This window comes from Ictalurus furcatus, chromosome 15 (assembly GCF_023375685.1).
Source record: "Ictalurus furcatus strain D&B chromosome 15, Billie_1.0, whole genome shotgun sequence".
NCBI classification, from domain to species: domain Eukaryota; kingdom Metazoa; phylum Chordata; class Actinopteri; order Siluriformes; family Ictaluridae; genus Ictalurus; species Ictalurus furcatus.
In genome coordinates, this window is record NC_071269.1 from 9,344,176 (window position 1) to 9,365,206 (window position 21,031).

At 40.5% G+C, this 21,031-nt stretch overlaps 1 protein-coding gene across 8 annotated transcripts in view; it reads right to left on the bottom strand.

Moving 5' to 3' along the window:
* Positions 1-1,085: 1,085 nt before the first annotated feature.
* baz2a (bromodomain adjacent to zinc finger domain, 2A) overlaps positions 1,086-21,031 on the bottom strand; it is a 96,432-nt gene continuing 76,486 nt past the window's right edge. For 7 of the 8 annotated variants that reach the window (XM_053644382.1, XM_053644380.1, XM_053644381.1 and 4 more), the window contains 4 exons: positions 6,585-6,731; positions 6,235-6,461; positions 5,784-5,927; positions 1,086-5,487 (listed from right to left, as the gene is read on the bottom strand). In XM_053644382.1, the coding sequence (XP_053500357.1) occupies positions 5,328-5,487; positions 5,784-5,927; positions 6,235-6,461; positions 6,585-6,731 (678 nt within the window). In that variant the 3' untranslated portion in view covers positions 1,086-5,327. Of the gene's footprint in view, positions 5,488-5,771; positions 5,928-6,234; positions 6,462-6,584; positions 6,732-21,031 lie in introns of all 8 variants that reach the window. The other variant, XM_053644383.1, reaches the window with a different exon arrangement.

Here is a 21,031-nt window from a genome sequence, read left to right on the forward strand (position 1 = left end):
ATTAAACAAATGAGACAAAAATATTATACTTGGTCATTGACTTAAGGCCCTTTCACACTGAGACTGAGTTGATAAAGAGAAGTGTCTCACAGACGAACGGTGCTTTCACACCAAATGAATGATCTTCAGCTAACTCACGCTGGCCGAGAATGCATTTTACACCTGCACACTAGGTGGCGCAACACACTATACAGCTGAGTGGCCTATCATCTTTGACCACTGAGTAGAACAATCAGTTAAATGTTGGCACATAGCACCATAACACAAACTACCAAGAAGCACAGAAACTGTGTGTATTCTATCCAGAAAGGGAGGCAGAAAGGTTTTTTTGTGTGTGTTTTTTGAACAGCACCATCAAGCTGTTTTAGAATGAATTAAATAATGTGAAATCTAATGCAATAACACAGTATTGGGACTAAAACCCGTTTATTTGTGCAAGATATATATATATATATATATATATATATATATATATATATATATATATATATATATATATAAAAAAAAAATCTGAAAGTATAAAATATGTATATATAGATGAAAGAACAATAAGAATAAGAATTATAAGATTAAAGGGGACTACAATTATACACTATATAAAAATAACCTTTTTGTCAATGATTTTGTAGTCACTGTGACGTTTATCAAAAAGTTCTCTGTTGTTATACACGAATGATTTTCAAAACAGCTTTCTGTGCTGACACCTATCTTGCCTTTTGTGCAACAGCAGTGGCTCCAGGCACGTGATCTAAAACTCAAATATAATTGGACGGCCTGTTTCATTGTGGAGCAAGGGGAGGAATCGACACACTGGGAAAAAAAAAATCTTGCTTTGTCATGACTGGTGTGAATAGCTCCATAGGGATCTATTGTTTCAATTCAAGAGCATCATCGCACCGTACATTCGCGTCGCTTAATCATGCTCAGTGTGAAAAGCCCTTTATTAATGAAAAATTACCCAATGTTTCATCTTCACAACATGTTTGTGGAACTGTGTCATGGCACGAGAAAATAGATTTCTGAGGACCTCAGAAAAAGAGTTGTTGATGCTCATCAGGCTGGAAAAGGTTACCAAACCATCTCTAGAGAGTCTTTTCTTTGTCTACTTTTAGGATTCTAATGGGTTCACAAACTTTCACGCACCACTGTAACCTTCCATTACTCTATGTAAACAAAATACAGTTATGTGTGGGCATGCATTTCATCAGCATTTGTCTGAATGCTGAATAATATTAAACACTGTGGATATACACAACACACTGTTAAAACTTTACTGCATGTGAGTCTTTCAGTATGTCAGTGTACTTCTGCTCACCACGCTTACTGTATCCACACTTAAACACCTTCTTTTGCATCATGATACAAAATGGTAATAGTAACAGCAATGGTATATGAATAAAATTACTCATTGATGTGGATCCATATGAACTCCCAGAGAAATAACCTGCATATTCTACTTTCTCTAACATTTCCAGGCATCAGGTGTGTGGCTGGAGTGCCTATTCTTTTGGACATGACCAATTTCAAGTCACTTGAATCATATGTATAGTGAACAAATTAATGGGTATAGGATCGACATGAAGATAAAAGAATAAAATAAGTTATTAAAACTGTGTGTTATGCTAATGTTACAGGTTCCATTATTGTTTTCCACAGCAATATTTATGTTTGCCCTGTTGCATTATTGATGGAAGAAGCAACCACATAAGTTAAAGCACATACACATATTTAAGCAGTAAATATAAATATATGACTCAAATGTTCAGTGACTACTTAGATTATCTGACAGATGACTGACTAACACAGATAAAATGGCAGATATATCAGAATCAGCAGAACCTGAACCTAAATGTGTAATGATTAAAAAAAGTATGCATTTGTAATGCTTGAAAAAACAAGTGTAAATTTGATGGGGTTTTTTTAGGTTAAAAGGTTAAAAATTCAGGCAACAGAAATACATGTTAAAAAAAATTCAAGCAGTAAGAAATTCAGGTTAAAAATTTTGAGTTGGGCCATTCAGAGAAATTTACTCAAAGTGCCAGTGGGCCACTTAATAAAGCTAATCCTTTAATCTAATAAAGCTCAATCCTGGCCAATCACACACAAACTTCTGAGCTGATGGAGAGGGGCTTCATTTATTAGTCATACTTTATGGCGATGCATCTTGCTGGGTTGCTTATGCATCAACAACATGGAACATACCAACATGGAACATGCCATGAAGTCTAAGATGAACTGACAATGAAGTAAAGATATTGTTGCATGAAGTAGAACAAAACAAAAATAGTTTATTTGGCACTTTTATGATGAGTAGTTTGTAAAAAAAACCAACATTTTTTCAGTAAATATATTTCCAATAAGGCTATTCACATGAAATTTTCACCGGATATCAGTATTAACTCAAGAAATCAAGAAATATAAAGAATTCACAACATTAAAGTCCATAAATAAAATTATGTGTAATAAAGTGGAATGACACAGGAAAAAAGTATTGAACACGTTAACTGAAATTTATTTAATACTTACTGGAGAAGCCTTTGTTTGTAGTGACAGCATCCTGTATGAAGAAAGTAATTGGCTACAGGATTCGGGTGAGATTTTGACCCATTCCTCTAAACATATTTTCTTTAAATCTTGTTCAATTGGATTCAAGTCAGGTGATTGATTGGGCCATTCTAAGACCTTGATTTTTTTCTCTGAAACCAATTGAGTTTCCTTTGTGGTATGCTTTGGATCATTGTCCTGCTGGAAGGTCCACCCACGTCTCATCTTCATCATCCTGGTGAATGGCAGCAGATTCTTCTCAAAAATCTCCTGATAAAGGGCTCCATTGATCATTCCTTCAATTATATGAATCTGCCAGTACCATGACATGAAAAACAGCCCCACACCATGATGCTTCCACATCCAAACTTCACTGTTGGTATAGTGTTTTAAGGGTGATGTACAGTACCATTTCTTCTCCAAACATGGTGTGTAGTCTAACAGCCAAAAAGTACAATTTTGCTCTCGTCTGACCAAACTACACTCTCCCAGTATTTCATAGGCTTGTCCTAATGAGTTGTAGCAAACTTTAAACAAGCTTCGATATGCCTTTTCTTTAGTAATGGAGTCTTGCTTGGTGAGCGTGAGCAGTGGTGTGCATTGCCTATTGTCTTCTCTGTGACAATGGTACCTACTGCCTCCAATTGTTTTTGGAGCTCTTTCCAAGTGGTCCTTCGCTCTTGTGACTATTCGTCTGACTCCATGGTCAGAAATCTTGTGAGGAGTTTCTGTGCGTGGCGGGTTCATGATGTTGCTTCCACTTGCGCATTATGGCCCCAATGGTGCTTATTGGAAGATTCAGAAATTTTGAAATATGTCTGTATCCGATTCCATCAATACATTTTGCAGCATAAGGTTCCGAACGTCTTGGGAGAGCTCTTTGCTTATACCCATCATGAAATGTTTCTTATGTGACACATTGGTAAAGAAAAGCCTTTTTATAGACCATCAATTTACTAACCCAGCTGATATTAATTTGCACAGATAAGCAGTATAATTACTTAGGGATTTCAGTTGGTTCCTTGCCTTACCTTACCTTGGAGAACTGCTTATTCTTAGTGTGTTCAATACATTTTTTCTGTGTCATTCCATTTTATTACACATAACTTCATTTATGGACTTTAATGCTGTGAATTCTTTATATTTCCAGATTTCTTCAGTTAATACTGATGTCTAGTGAAAATTTCATATGAATAGCCTCATTGGAAATACATTTTCTAAAAAAAATGTTGACACGTTCAATACTTATTTCCCCCACTGTGTGTGTGTGTGTGTGTGTGTGTGTATGTGTGCACATTCTATTTTCCCAATTACATTTAGAAACTCTGCAGTAGCATGAATATTTGTCATTTTTGCTGTCTTTTCCTTTTAGAAATGCAAGGTATTGCAGGGTGAGCAATAGAAATGAAGTAAAGACGTGTCATTATTCAACTAGTAATTGGCAGGTAAATGCCAGTACTGTCTCCACTTTCTCTTTGAAATGTACCCATAGCTAAAAGCCCTAGCAAACGAAATCAACTGATCATCCACTTCACACTCTCAGCATAGAGATTCCAGTGGTGCTAAAAACACATTCCCTCTGCAAACCTGCATGAGACAAGGTATAACATCAATAGATCTTTAAATGTTCCTTTTATACGATTTTGCTTTACTGTCCATCTGTGTCATCTGTCTGCACCTTTGAGCACTGAAGTCAGTAATTACTGCTCCATGATATAGATTCTCCGTATAGTCAGCTTACCTGCTATTACACTTTTCTACCACTATGGGTTCTTGTATGTGCATGGTCAGGAGTGTGTGGAAATACATGCACATCCTTATGCGTAAGCAAAACTTAATAAAAACTATTCAGTGCATAGAAACAAAGCTAGGCCCAGGTTCTTTTTTTAAAAATATTTTTTTATAAATACTTTGATTTATTTTTGATCCAATTTTAATTTAGATTAATACAAATTTACAGTTTATTATGTTGGGCCAGATTATGTTGGGTATTAATCAGATCAGTCCCAGCCCATAGGCCGTATGTTTGACATTGCTCTAGATGTGAACCAGATAAGCATGTTTTTGTTTTCAAGGCATCACAAATAAACTAAAACGAAATGCATTATTTGTTTTGAATTGGGAAGCCAAAGAATGCACTCTTGTTGGCGAATGGGATCCTGTGACTTGATCACTGCATAATCGAGCATATATTTGAAAAAGAATCTAGCAAGTAACTGCAAAGTGCTTCATTAACGATAGTAGTAAAAAGGTATAGTAAAAGTTGTGGCACAAATTAAGCATAGTACCAAAAATTTCAAGAGAAACAAGACATTTCAAACAAGTCCTTCATGATTTCCAAATAAACAAACATGAACCAGGTGAGGTATAAGTGTAAATGGTGTAAGATTAGGCAATTTTCAACAATAGCGCAGCCCTGTACACTTTGTGGTTTTTCATTGTGATGGGCACAAATTTTTTTTTTTTTAAATATACACATTATTTTCTTTGTATTCTTACAGCATCAATGAACATACAGTATACCTGCAGTGTGCTATATGTAAGCCCAGTTCCTATCCTTTCTTTCTCTTTAAAACCTGAAATTAAGAATGATAATTTCCTGCTATGCCCCCAAGCAACAATATATAAAAATAACAGGAGGGCACAAAATGAATAGAACAAATTATACATGTACAGTATGTCTTCAAAATATGTTTTGCTAACAAAAGTTTTTTGGGGGAGTTAGTGGGGTTGTTCAGTTGTTCAAATATTATTTCCCCAAAAGCAGCCTACTGGCAGGCCCTCTACTTTTCACTGTTTGGATAAAATTCTGCCCAACGGTTCTCAAAAAAGCGCCTCATGGAGTGTCCGGCCATGCCCACCTCTGATGTGTCTTCGTTAAAGAGCTCACAGTTGTTAAAGATCAGCTGAGCGTCTGTGGCAAACTCCTCACAAGTACAATAGCTGCAGCAAGGAACATATACATTTATATGTTAAAATGTAAAGTTAAAATTTGACCCGGAAAACATGTTGCTGCACAAAGTAAACAGATTGGTTGTTTGAAATAACAGTATTTAACTGAGCACAACGAAAAGCAAATGAATAAATCAGCATCCAATTATAAATAATTACAAATAATAAACCAAATGCCTAAATCATCAGTGTTCATCTCCATCTCAATTTGTGGAATGAAAGAGACACACACACAAACACACATTATTTTTACATTACTGTATAAACACACTCACAAGCAATCTTACCCTCCCTGTAGAAGCCTTTCCCGCATGGTCTGGAAATCCATAGGGTTTTTAATGATGCGGCGGTACCCAGGCACAAGTCGGGGGTTGACTGGCTCTAGGAAGGGCCAAGCATCAGGATGGGCCTCCATCTCCATCAGAATAATCCTGAGAAACACAAATATGTTTAATACTAGTGTAAAATTATATTATATATATGTATGTGTGTGTGTGTGTGTGTATGTGTAATACCAATATGCGTCATTATAATGTAACACTGTTGCTTTCTAACTAGACTGTAGTTCATTTTCAAGCTATGATCATACAGACATGAACATGAGCTATAATTTACCTATGTTTATACCCATGTCAAGCTATTAACACTTTTCAAATTCTTAACTGAGATATAATACAATGCAATATAAGTTGTCCCCCCCAAAAAGAGCAGTTTCAAATCCTGAAATCTCTAACTCACTCGCAGTATGTGAGGTCAGGCTGGTTTCGTGTAGCCATGCGTCTGCGTTTGGAGGGCGAGTAGCTTGTCCCACTAGAGGGGGCGAAGGCATATTTTTGCCGTGTAGTCATGTTCTGCCTCTGTCGCTGCTCCTCATTTGAACTTTCTCCTCCACAAGCAGGATGTCGTTTTCGTGCCTTTGCTTTCTGTCGAGCTGATTGTTTTGGCTGAGAATCTTCATCAGTTTCCTTAATAACCATACAACCAAAAATTTTAAATACAACAAAAATAAAAGCAGCATTTAGAAATAATGCAAAGCTGAGTTTCACTTGCTATTAGTTTGTAAGGGTTTGAGTTTCATGCTACATTACCATAGAATTGCAGGTGGGACAGAACCAGTCACCTTCTGGCACCTGAGTGACCTTTGGCCTCAGGCAGAACATGTGCCATCCACGATCACAGCCATCGCATAGCAGTAGACACGCATCATTATCACCCTTATGGCAAACCTGGCACGTCTATAGACACACATGTCCCTCGTATGTTTGTGCATATATTTATACATACAGATCTTAAACATATCAGCTCTTTTATCTGTGAGCAAGAAATCCAACTCAAACACAGATTTTTTTGTTTGTTTCCAAAGTATGTAAGAAATGTCATGTACTCAAAGCTGTTAAAAGAACTAGAACATCTGTGAGAAAGAGTATAGTGAACTGCTACCTAGACAAGACTAATAACTTGAGTAAATATCACTCTAATTTTGCAGTTCAGAATGTAACAAAGATTAATGCAGTAAAATACAATAATCTGATCTTGACCTGACCTATTTGATTTCAGACACAACAAATCAATTCACCCAATATTTTTAAAGATCACTTCGGCCCCGTGGATCACCACTTGATGCAGTGCTGGAACCCTATTGTTTTTGTTAGGATTTTCTTCTTATTATTATTGTTCTGATTCTCCATTAATATGGTATGGAAGACCATAAGTCATGGAAATATCAAATTTGGAGGAAAGGGGCAGTATGGCCCTCATTATGCAGACACATGAAGGGACGCATATAGACTATATGACCAACAGTATGTGGCCACCTGACCAATCACAACCATGTGTTTGTTGAACATCCCATTCCGGATTTAGTCCTCCCTAAGTTGTGCACAGTGCCATTGCCATGCTGGAACAGGTTTGGGCCCTTTAGTTCCAGTGAAGGAAAATCTTAATGTTACAGCATACAAAGACATTCTAGACAATTACGTGCTTCCACTTTTGTGGGAAAGCCCATCCAGTCTCCACATACTTCTGGCCATATAGTGTAAGCCTGATGGTGGTGCAATAGCACAAGGTTTGGTCCATATCTCAACAAGGAACCAATTAAAGTTTTTCTTGCTTTTTCGCCCCACTGATTCCTTAGGCTCTCCCAAACACAAAATAGCCTCAAGAAATGAGTTTAGAGACTGCTGCGTCTCGGTTATAATGGAGACGTTGCTCAGCAACAGAGTTCCGGATGATGCCATTCAGCTACATGGGCTCACCTTGTTTCATGCCAACAGATATGCAGCACTGTGTGATAAGGCTTGCAGTGGTGGCTTGTGTGTTTACATCAACATGGAATGGTGTTAGAACTTGGTGCTAGTTCCTAGTTACTGCTTGTTGCTGGTTGAGTTTGTGACTGTTAGATGCAGACCATTTTATTTACCAATGGAAGTCACTACTGTCCTTATTTGGAGTGTATACCCCTACCTCAAGTGCTAATGTCAAGGAGGTGCTCTGTGAACTGTATGGGGCTATTAGTGAATTGCAGAATACACACCCTGATGGACTGTATTGTTTCCGGAGATTTCAAGCACGCGAATCTCAAGTCAATACTGCCTAAATTCCATCAGCATATGGAATTTGTAACGAGATGGGCGAACATGCTGGATCTTGTTTACACAAACATCCCCTGTGCATACCTGGCGGAGCCTTGCCCCCATCTCAGACCACATCTCTGTTATGCTAATCCTAGCATACCGACCACTCATCAGACACTCCTAGCTGGTTCTGAAGCAGGCGGAAATCTGGCCAGCAGGAGCCATCTTATCTCTTCAGGACTGTTTTGAGCACACTGATTGGCACATGTTCAAGGAGACTGCAACTGATGGTGAGTCCACCAACTTGGAGGAATACACGGCATCAGTGACCAGCTACTTCAACATGTGCATTGAAGATGTCACTGTCTCCAAGACTATCACTACATGCGCCAACCAGAAGCCATAAATGACTGCGAAGGTGCATAAGCTGCTGAGGACCCACGTTTCCACCTTCAGATCAGGTAACAAGGTGGCCCTGAGAACAGTGAGGGCCAAACTGTCCCGGGCCATCAGAGAGGCAAAGCACACACACGCCCAGAGAATCCACAGCCACTTCAAGGACAGTGGTGCATGTGGCAGGGCATCCAGGCCTTCACCAACTTTCAAGACATCATCACCTCACTGTAACAGTGATGCCTCCCTTCCAGATGTGCTGAACAACATCTGAGCTCGGTTTGAGGCCCATAATGATGTGTTAGTAAGAAAGACCACCCCTCCTCCCATTGACAAAATGCTGTGTCTAACCACAGCTCCTGTGAGGAAAACTCTGTGCAGAGTCAACCCACAGAAAGCTGCTGAACCAGACAAAGGTCCTGACAAAGTGGTCAGAGGATGTGCAGACAAGCTGGCGGATGTTCTCACTGACATCTTCAGTGCCTTCCAGAGCAGTGCCATCATTCATTTACATTTATATTTATTCATTTAGCAGACGCTTTTATCCAAAGTGACTTACAAATGAGGAAATACAAGCAATTCAAATATGGAAATACAAGCAATTCAAACATGCTTCAAGGCCACCACCAACATCCCCTTGCTGAAGAACTCTTCAGTGTCTTGCCTCAATGACTACTGTCCAATTGCACTAAAAACCATCATCATGAAGTGCTTCGAGAGGCTAATCTAGGAGGCACATTGTGACCCTGCTGCCCCCTCACTGGACCCCCTGAAGTTCGCATATTGTTCTAACTGCAAAATAGACAATGCCATTGCCACCACCCTCCATCTGGCCCTCACACACCTGGACAAAAAGGACAAGTAAGTTTGAATGCTGTTCATAGACTTCATCTCAGCATTCAACAAAATCATTCCTCAGCACCTGATTGGAACGATCGGGAGCAGCATCTCCAGCACCACCACACTGAGCACTGGGGCCCCCATGGCTGTGTGCTCAGTCCACTGCTGTTCACTTTGCTGATTCATGACTGTGCAGCAATGCACAGCTTGAATAACATCAACAAGCTCGCTGATGACACGACTATGGTGGGTCTCATCAACAAGAACGATAAGCCAGCGTACAGACAGGAGATGCAGCGGCTAACAGACTGGTGCAGAGCCAACAACCTGTCTCGGAATATAGACAAAACAAAAGAAAATTTGTTGACTTCAGGAGAGTGTGGAGCAACCACCCTCCATTGACAGCTCCTCCATGGAGATCATCAAGAGCAGCAAATTCCTTGGTATTTGGCTGGTGGAGAACCACACCTGGTCTCTAAACATCAGCTACATAGCCAAGAAAGTCCAGCAGCATCTCTACTTTCTACAAAAGCTGAGAAAAGCCCATCTCCACCCCCATCCTCGCCACATTCTACACAGATCATCAAGAGCATCCTAAGCAGCTGCATCACTACCTGATTTGGAAATTGTACCATCTTGGATTGCAAGACCCTGCCGCGCATAGTGAGGACAGCTGAGTAGATCATCGGAGTCTCCATATTACCTCCAGACATTTACACCACACGCTGCATATACAAAGCCACCAGCATTGTGGATGACCACACATACACCTCACACAAACTCTTCAACCTCCTGCAGTCTGGCAAAAGGTACTGAAGCAGTCCGGCCCTCACGGCCAGAATGTGTAACAGTTTCTTCCCCAAAGCCATCAGACTCCTTAACAACCAAAGTCTGGGCTGATACTCATACTCAACTGAACAACAGTTCACCTCTTTTGCAAAAATCTCTTTTTTAAATTGATACTAATACACTGTACACTAGACAGCACTGAGCTATCAAAAGACTACCTAATCTCAGTAACATTTAAACTGTTCACATGCAATTATCTTTGTGTTGATATCCTCCTGAAAAAGGAGTTTTCACTTGAGCACCGGAGACCAAACATTTCTCTATATACTGTACTCCTCCATAGGTCTTCCATCCACAAAGTAAAAAGAGTGGTTTATGGTTACACCTGTTGTAAGAACACACTTAGTTTGTGGCAGTTATTAAGGTAATCCCTAACTGCACACACAATAACAGTTTTCCACAGAGAAATGTTGAGATGTTAGGACTGCAAATGCTACGAACAGTTTTGCCGCCAAATCGCCAGCATTGAACAGTTGATAACTTCAACAAACTAGACGGTAAGTTAAAATTATAATGAATTCAGCTACATGACTCTGATGTTCATAAGTTCCTAGTTACACAATTGCACTTTTTGACTATATAGTATACAGTTATAGAAGGGAAATTACTTACTATTTATTATTAAATTATTATTAAATTATTTATTTGCACTAACCAGTGTCACCCAGATGAAGCTGGGTTCCCTTTTGAGACTGGTTCCTCTCAAGGTTTCTTGCTCATGTCATCTCAGTCATTTTTTTTTTTTCCAGAAAAACTCCTTTTTTCAAGCTTTTAAATGTTCTAGCACATTACATTACTGACACCAAATATTCGATTCTATTCCATTTTATATGTATAGCGCTTTTAACAATGGACATTGTCATAAAGGAGCTTTATAGAAATATACAAATTCAGGATATAAATTTTAAATTTATATGGCGAGAAACAATGGCTAAGTTTCCTGTTGTCCCGGTTTTGTCCAAGGTCGAAGAGACGACCTTCCATGCCATATTCCTGTCTGAGGTCGAAGAAACGGCCCCCCCCCAAGCCAAGTTCAGGTCTGCGATCGAAGAGACGACCTCTCAAGCCAAGTTCCTGTCCAAGGTCGAAAAGAGGGCCTCTCAAGCCAAGTCCTTGTCTGCCGTCGAAGAGATGGCCCCCCCAAGCCAAGTTCCTGTCTGAGGTTGTCGCTTCGACCTCTCAAGCCAAGTTCCTGTCCGAAGTCGAAGAGACAACCTCTCAAGCCAAGTTCCTGTCCCAGGTCGAAGAGACGGCCAATCCAAGCTCTGCTCACGCCAAGTTCCTGTCTGAGGTCGAAGAGGTTACCTCTCAAGCCAAGTTCCTCTCTGAGGTCGAAGAGACGACCTCTCAAGCCAAGTTCCTCTCTGAGGTCGAAGAGACGACCTCTCAAGCCAAGTTCCTGTCCGAGGTTGAAAAGATGACCTTTCAAGCCAAGTTCCTGTCCGAGGTTGAAGAGGCGACCTCTCAAGCCAAGTTCCTGTCTGACGTCGAAGAGATGACTTTTCAAGCCAAGTTCCTGTACAAGGTTGAAGAGATGATCTTTCAAGCCAAGTTCCTGTCCGAGGTCGAAGAGACGACCTCTCAAGCCAAGTTCCTGTCTGAGGTCGAAGAGACGACTTCCCACGCTAAGTTCCTGTCCAAGGTCGAGAGGCAACCCCCCACACCAAGTTCCTGTCCGAGGTTGTAAAGACGGCCTCCAAAGACACGTTCCTGTCTGGGTCAACGAGGCGACCTCCCACGCCAAGTTCCTGTCCGAGGTTGAAGAGACGGCCTTCCAAGACACATTTCTGTCTGAGGTCGATGAGGCGATCTCCCATGCCAAGTTCCTGTGAGAGGTTGAAGAGATGAACTTTCAAGCCAAGTTCCTGTCCGAGGTCGAAAAGAAGGCCTCCCAAGTAAAGTTCCTGTCTGGCTTACAAACATGACAGCCATGGACTGCAATTCCCAGAAAACTCACATTAACTCTAATCATGCACACCTGCATCCTATTCACAGCACTCATAACCACGCTATATAAGAGACCTTTTGAACACTATGACTTCGCGAAGTATTACGCTCAGTTGCCTAGTCTCTGTCGTATTTCCAAGCCCTATCTCGTGTTTGCTTTTCTGGTTATCGATTTTGTTTACCTCGATTCTCTGCTCTGCCTTGTTTAGCTTGTCTGCCTGATTGTTTGACCATAGCCTGCCATGGACTTTGTTTTCTGCCTGATCATTTGTACTCCGTATTGTTTGATTAAACTGCCATACCTTAACTTGCTTCTCTCCTGTGCCTACATTATGTGACAATTGATCATCTAAGCATTACCAATGAGTAGACCACTGTACTGAGGTGGAACTCAATACAAAAGTTTTTTTCTAAAAACAAAAACCGGCGTAGCCATATATAGCTACAACGTATTAAAATTTTTACTTAATACAATATTTCCATCAAAAGAAAAATTATGACAAACTGTCTAAACGCAATAAAGCGAAACAAAATAAAACTGAGTGCTACAGTAATGCATGTATTTTTGCATCAATGATCAAACTTCAACTGTAAATTAAATTAAAGTCACATGCCAAACATGTAAAAATACCATTACTAACTGAATTATTAATGATTTATTGGCATGTGCACAGTACAGGTATTGTACAATAGACTTGAATTATGGACCTATGTGTTCACTTTAAACCATTTTTCAATAGAAACTTTAAATCATAGAAAAGAACAAAAGTTTCCATTGGCAAGGAAGGAGTAAATGGAATTCATTCAACACTACTCTGAGGTAGGACATTCATATTTACACGTGCACAGACGAATCGACATGTCACTTCCTGTTTGCTGGCATTCTGCAACAACCACGTTACTGCTGCACTATTCTACCACACACCTTAATCATGTTACGTTAAATACAATAGTTATAATGCATGTACAATGTGAATTGATAACACTAACTTTACATTATTTAATCTAATTAGAAACTTGTTTAAATTAGGTTTTGCATAAGCAATGTAATCACATTTTGATAAGCTACGTAATATTTTTATATAAATCATACATAATATTTTTTCTTAAATCTAACTGACGACCCATTCCATTTTTTGTCAGTGTAGGCTCGACGACGTTTAATGTGCTCTGCTGCTTGTTGCAAAACGGTTCTAAGAGAGGTCCATAAATCTACTGGCCAAGCACAAGCAGATCTTGGGCTTCAGTACAAGAAACAGCAACGTTCGGTTGGAGAAAGAATATATGTTGTACATAGTATATGTCCCGGCAGAACTACTGTATGTACTAGCAAGCCGTGTTTGTTCAAATGAAACATGACTGCCCCCTACTGGTCTTCTCATTCCTGCGCCCACAGCATGGATGTGATACCGCATAAAAGCAGAAGCGTCAGGATCACAGGTATCTCAGTAGTAGTATGTGTAGTCAACAGCAAAGACAGTGCCAGAACTGTCCTTCCTCCTTTTGGGATGAGCAATGCTGCCCTTCTAGCTACATCAGATAACCGGCCGGCCCAGCATTCTGGGAACAAAAGGAGAAACAAAGGGAGGAAGAGGGGAGAGAGAGGGAGCAAGCAGGAGAGGCAGAGTAAGAGGGAGGAAAGTAAAATGGTTCTCCGTTTCCCAGACATGCTGTTATCTGATTCTCAGCCAGCTGTGAAGCGATCCCCCACGATGCCAGGCAATGGCACTGGACTTTGTGGTGGACGGCTCTGGCTCCTCCCCTATCTGACGGATGGCAGCAGGTCCTCCATCCCCTGGCGAACGGCACCCTCTTCCCCTTTCAGGTGGATGGTAGTAGTCCCTCCGCCTCCCAGTGGATAGCAGTCCTCCCCATGGCCATGATCCTCCCACAGCGGCGAGGGCTCTCCCACAGCGCATCCCTCCTCATTCCCAGTTTCGTCACCAATTTAACAAACTCCAAAGATGAGCAAGGTGGAGGTGGGAACCGGCTGAACATCAACATAAAATTTAATAATAAACAGAACTCAAAAATAACACAAACGTAGCTCAAGCATAAAACACGTGTGTCTCTCTCTCCCCCTGGTACTTCCAGATGCTCCTTTATGGTACTCTCCCAGTGATTAGAAAACTGTGTGCCAGGCACGCATCCTCACAGCCTGACCCCTCCCTCCTCCTTGTCACACTCCTCCTTCCCGGGTTTCTGCACCAATGTAACAAACTTCAAAGATGGGCAAGGAGGAGGTGAGAACGTGCTGAACATGTATGAAAAATATAATAATAAACAGAACACAAACATAGCACAAATGTAGCTCAAACATAAAACACACTTGCGTCTCTCTCTCTCTCTCTCTCCCTGGTGCTTCCAGTTGCTCCTTTATCACTCTCTCCCACTGATTAGACAACTCTGTGCCAGATGTGCATCCTCACAGCCTGGCCCCTCCCTCCTCCTCATCACATTCCCTATTTCCCCGGCACCAATGTCCTAATACAAGTACTTCTATCTTGTCAGAATTAAGTAAAAGGAAGTTAATAAGCATCCAGTGTCTAACTAATGTCCTTGTAACAAACTTCCAAGATGAGCAAAGAGGAGGCGGGAACCTGTTGAACCACAACATAAAGTTAGATACTAAGCAGGACTCAAACGTGAGTCTCTCTCTCTCTCTCCCTGGCACTTCCAGCCGCTTTTTTATCGCTCTCTCCCACTGACTAGACAATTCAGTGCCAGGCATGCATCCTCACAACATGAGCCCTCCCTCCTCCTTTCACAGCCCTTTACACATTCCTCAACTTTATTAAGCTTGTGTCTCTCATCTGGCTTTGTTGAAACGTACAACTGCGTGTCATCTACATAACAGAGGAAACTAATACCATGTATACAAATAATTTTACCCAGAGTTTGCATATATAAAGAAAAAAGCAGTGGGCCTAAAACAGAACCTCTCAGAACACCAAACTTTACTTTAGTGTGCGTAGACAAGTCCCCATTTACATCTAAAAACATAACAATCAGTCAAATAAAACCTGAGCCAGAGGGCCGTTCAATTAACTCAAACAACATTTTCTAGTCTAGCAAGGAGAATAGTATGATCAGTGGTATCAACAGCTGCACTAAGGTTAAGCAAAACATGCAAGGAGACAAATCAGAGGCCAGTAGCAGTTCATTTACCACTTCAACCAGAGCTGTCTTAGTGCTATGATGAGGCCAAATCCTGACTGATATACTTCATGAATGTTATTCCTATGTAGGTATGAGTATAACTGCTCTGCTACAACTTTTTCTATGATATTGGAGATAAAGGGTAGGTTTGATATTGGCCTATAGTTGGAGAACTGACATGGGTAGAGGTCAGGATTTTTAATCAGGGGTTTGATAACTACTAGTTTAAAAGATTTGGGTACATAGCCAGTGCTAAGGGAAAATCTGATTTTCTAGAAGAGGTTTGATTGCTGTTTAATGAAACAGGTAGGTAAGGGATCTAGTACACAAGTTGATTTTTATGAGGAAATTTGTGAAATTAATAAAACATTCTAATCGCTGATCTGATATTATCTACAGGGTTAGTTATCAAATTGTCTGGCTTTAAATTTGAAGTCTGAATTATTTTTTTTTTGACTGATATTTTAAATTTTGCTATTGAAAATTTTCATGAAGTCATCGCTGCTACATATTAATGGTGTGCATGTTTCTGTGGTAGTCTTATTCCTAGGTAGTTTTGCTACAGTACTAAATAAGAATCTAGGATTATTTTTATCATCATCTATTAGGGTAGACAGATACATTGATCTAGCAGCACTAAGAGACTTTCAATAGCTCAAGAGGCTCTCCTTCGATGCTGTTAACAAGACACATAAGGCAAATGCATACAGGGTTATGTGGAATAAAGTGTCAAGTGAAATAAAGTATCCAGATAATACAGTGACAGTGAGTTAATAAATATAAGAAAAACAGAACAGCAAAGACAAGTGTAAACACTGAAGTCAGCAGATAATGTGCAAAGGATAAAGGTGTGTCAGTGGGGTTGTGCTTGAGTAAATTGTATGGAGGCGTGTCTGTGTGCCTACAATCATAGACAACACCTGGTGGATGAGTTATAGTGACTGATAGCAGCAGGTATGAAAGACCTCCTGTACCGCTCTTTGCTGCAGGGTGGCTGGATCAGTCAGCTGAAGGTGCTCTAGAGAGGGTGAAAAGCATTGTCCAGGATAAGCTTACCTAGCATCCTGTTCTGAACAATCAGTTCCAGGGAGGCTAGATTGGTCCTAATGACCAGTGCTAGTCAAGGTACTAGAAAAAAGTAATCCACTACAGATAATAATTACTCCTTTAAAATTGTAATTTGATTACATTACTGATTACTGCATGTAAAAAGTAATCAGATTACTAATTACTTTACTTTCATGTTACTTCCAAAACCTACAAAAATACACCACAAAGTGAAACTCATAGTTCTTTCAGTAATTTTAGCACGCATCAATGTATGACATGATCATAAAATGTTGGAATTATCATAAAACATGCCTCAGGTGTTATCACTGTTTGTAGAACTACCAGACCGATAAAACTTTTCTAACTAGGCTAGTTTGGTGTCGTTAGCCAAGGGAAAGCAAAACTAAGCTATCACTGTATGGGTTTAGCTGCTACAGTGCCATGCAAAGTACATTATATTTCCTTATGCGCTACTCATATCATGTTCACATAAACTGGAACTCATATAGACATTTACACACCTTGTTTTCCTGCCCAGCATCAGAGGACGTTACTGTTTCAGTTTCAACCCATTTACTGGTTTAAAAAAAAAAATCTGCGTATATTCTACCTAAATATATGCCTATATTTGCTTGTATTTTTCTCATTTGTAAGTCGCTTTGGATAACAGCGTCTGCTAAGTGAATAAATGTAAATGTAAATATCCATTTTTCCCCTCACTCAAACTGTGAGCTAGAATTTGGCAGAATTGAGAGCTGTCAGCCAATAAGACACGAGTATTTCCACATATTTTCCTGTAAACCCTGTTTGATTGGTCTCACATCCGTTCACTGAAGATATAAAATTATAGGCTGTCTTCTTTTACTTACGTTCAGTTACGTAGTGACAAACCGCTCTAAGTGGACAATTATTGGTTTCTTAACAATAAATTTGTAACACAAGTAACATCATTTTATTGACATCAGTAACTGTAATCAAATGACAAATTTAAAATGTAATGTGTTACATTACTGTGTTATCAGAAAAAGTAATTAGATTACAGTAACGCGTTACACCTAACTCTGCTAATGACCTGGCCAGCTTTCCTGATCACTTCGTTCAGTCTGCTGGAATCTCCTGCCTTAATGGTACTCCCTGAGCACACTGCTGCATAAAAGATAGCACTGGACACAATTGACTGATAGAACGTGTGTAGCATTGTGCTACATACATTAAAAAAAACTACATTTCCTCAAGAAGTAGAGTCTGCTCTGTCCCTTCCTGTAGATGGCATTGGTGTTACATGTCCGGTCCAGTCTGTTGTACAGATGTACACTCAGATACTTGTATATCTCCACCATCTCTCCTAGGATGGAAACAGCGTTTACCAGGGTCCTTTTATATGGGCACATACTCACCGCCAAAAACTCAATGTCCGGGCAACAGAAGCCTTCCTTGACCATGATATGTCCAGGATTACATCAATTCTTGTTAATGAGAAAAGCGCCTTACCTCTCTGCTTGGTGTCTTGGTCCACCTAAACTGTCTGAAAGCTGGCAATGGTAGCATTAGCATCGGGTAGCCATGTCTCAGTGACACACATAATGCTACATTCTGTGTATTTCCCCTTGATATCTCGCCAATGCCCTAATCTCATCCATTTTATTTGCCAATGACCGCACATTCCCTATGATGATAGATGTTAGGAATGTGTTGTTGACTGAAAGTCTGATGTATACAGTGTAAACAGAAACAGAGACAGGACCATCCCTTGTGGCGCTCCTGTGCTGCATACCACCTGATCCGAGTTCTGTAGGTGCACAAATTGTTGTCTGGTTTTCAGGTAGCCTGTGTCCAAGACATCTTGGTAGTGTCCACATGCAAACTACTTAGCATTTTGCTAAGTAGGGAATGCTGAATTGTTTTGAATGCATTGTAGAAATAAAAGAAAATGCTGTCTGCCTTTTCATGGTGTCAGTAAGCAAACTGCAGGGGTTCTAGTGATGGGCCAAGTGTGGGTCTGAGATGAGCAAGAACCAGTCTTTCCAGAGTTTGCATCATGTCTGAAGTTAGTGCCACTAATCTGAAGTCATTTGGGGCAGTTGGACACCCTTTTCTTGGGTACTGGAACAATACATGAGCTCTTCCACAGCTTGGGAACCTCACCTATTCACAGGCTCAGGTTAAACAGGTAGCACTCCACATAGCTGGTCATGAGCTAACATGGTCATGGGCTAACACTGTCCAGCCTTGCCCTGGTGGAGTCTCAGGAGTTCCTTCTTTACCTGATACACTGCAACAGAAAACCCAGGGTGTGCAGCAGGAGGTCCATCCCTGCATGTGGATCTTTCCTGAATGCAGGGCATCTACGATGTGCTCATAGTGACCATGCTGGATGCTAGACAGAGCCCAGACTAGAGAGGGTGGGGGTAGGATCTTCAGATGTGGAATGGACATGGGAGGGAGAGTGCAGCTGTGGGTGTTGTACCGACATGTGAAGTGGATCAGTACGCGGTGCAGGACCAGTCATGAACCCAGTGCTCCAGTTAGTCCAGAATGCAGCTGTCTTTACTAGAACCAGAAGATATAACCACATCACCCCTATCTTATCCACACTGCACTGGCTCCCAGTAAAATTCTGCATTGATTATAAAATACTACTATTGACCTATAAAACACTGAATAGTCTCATGCTACAGTACCTGAGCAAACTATTGGTCTTTTATGATCCGCCATGCCTACTTCGATCGAAAGGTGCAGGCTATTTATTGGTACCTCGAATAGTGAAGGCTACAGCAGGGGGAAGAGCTTTCTCTTACAATGTCCCTAGTTATGGAACAACCTTCCAATTAGTATTTGGGACTCAGACACAGTCTCAGTGTTTAAGTCCAGGCTGAAAACATATTTGTTTAGTGAAGCTTTTTGTGAATAGTTTTTTTCTTTAGTAAAGGATCAGATCTAGAGGGCTCATAGGCATAGAGTGTTGTGGTGAACGGTGATGTTTGGATGCTGTTGACTCCCCACTTTCACACGTTCACCCAGGTTTGTTGAGGGTGGAGTGGCTGGCTGCCTTATGTCCCAGGGTGTCTGTGTTCCCTTCTGGCTCTCCTTTTTAATTATGCTGTCATAGCTAGTCTTTCTGGAGTCCCTGCTTGCAGTCACAAAAAATACACGGTCCTTAACCATTATGGGGCAAAAAGTACACCTAATAATCTCTTTCTCGCTCTCTTTCTGTTGAGCTACACATGATACTCCTGAGATACCAGTGATCCGGACCCCTTCTGCTCTCCGGACTGGCCTGATCCATCATGATGCCCTACTTCTGGGTGGAGTTCTCATCAATTGGAAGTTACATGCAGCTGCTGAGGATGGCCCCACATGATACAGCCTAAAAATCATTGAGATTGCTGAGGATGGTACCACTTAAAAACCATAAAGATTGTTTACCTCAATCCATATGAACAATTATGCTCTATGATGGCTAGGACTACAATTGCTATTATAGCTTTACGACTACAATTACCACAAACAGTTTTGCACTCGAGTCTCCATCAGTAAACAGTGGATAAGTTCAACAAAACAGACTTTATGTAAAAAGTGTAATGAATTTTTCTGGTTACACAATTGCACTATTTGACCATGTAGTATTAGCACATTTATAGAAGAGATTTACTTATTTATAATCGCACTATCCATTGTTACCCAGATGAGGATGGGTTCCATTTTGAGTCTGGTAGCTCTGAAGGTTTTTTCCTAATATCGTCTCAGGGAGTTTTTCCTTGCCACCATCGCCTCTGGCTTGCTCCTTAGGGATAAATTCATACATTTAAAATCTATATCCTGAATTTATATATTTCTGTAAAGCAGCTTTGGAACAATGTCCATTGTTAAAAATGCTATACAAATAAAACTGAATTTAATTGAATAAACCTGTTGAAAAACTGGTTAAGCTTGTTGGCCCAGACCTTGCCACCATCAGTAGATCCCCTGCTGATCTTGAAACCAGTAATGTTTCATGCCATTCCACACATCTCTGATGTTGTCCTATTGCAGTTTGTTTTCCTGTTTCATTTTGTATGAATCCTTGCTCTCCCATTTTAACATTCAGCTCTCTCTCCTTCATCCTCATCTCCAGCCCTGAAAGCTATTTTACTCCTGTTAAGAAGTGCCTTGAGTTCACTGGAAGTCCAGAGTTTGTTATTTGGATAGCAACAGACTTGTTTGGGGGAAATAATGCTTTCCACACAGAAAATGATGTACCCTCTGATGCAGGGGGTCAAGCTGTTGATGTCCTCACCATGTGGATCAAGGAGTGCCTTCCATTCTGTGCTTTCCAAGCAACCCCTTAGTGTCTCAACTATTTCTTATGGCCATTCAGCAAAGCAGTAGACTTGAATGTATTTTTAATGTTTGCATACAATAAGACCAATGTTCTAATGACACTTGCTGCACAATTTATGAACTGGTGAAAATGTGGAAAGTGTGGACAAGATTGAAACCTGATTAAAGTTTCCGGATATACATCTGTATATATATATATCCGGATATACATATGTATATCAATAAATTTACATCTGCCCTATTGGATCAGCTCCGTTAATTCTTTAGGGCACGAGCACCAGTGGTGCGAAGCCCTATTGGATCACCTCCATTTATTAGGACCCAAGCACTGCTGGTGCGAAGCCCTATTGGATCTGCTCCATTTATTAGAGGGCCCGAGCACTGCTGGTGCGAAGCCCTATTGG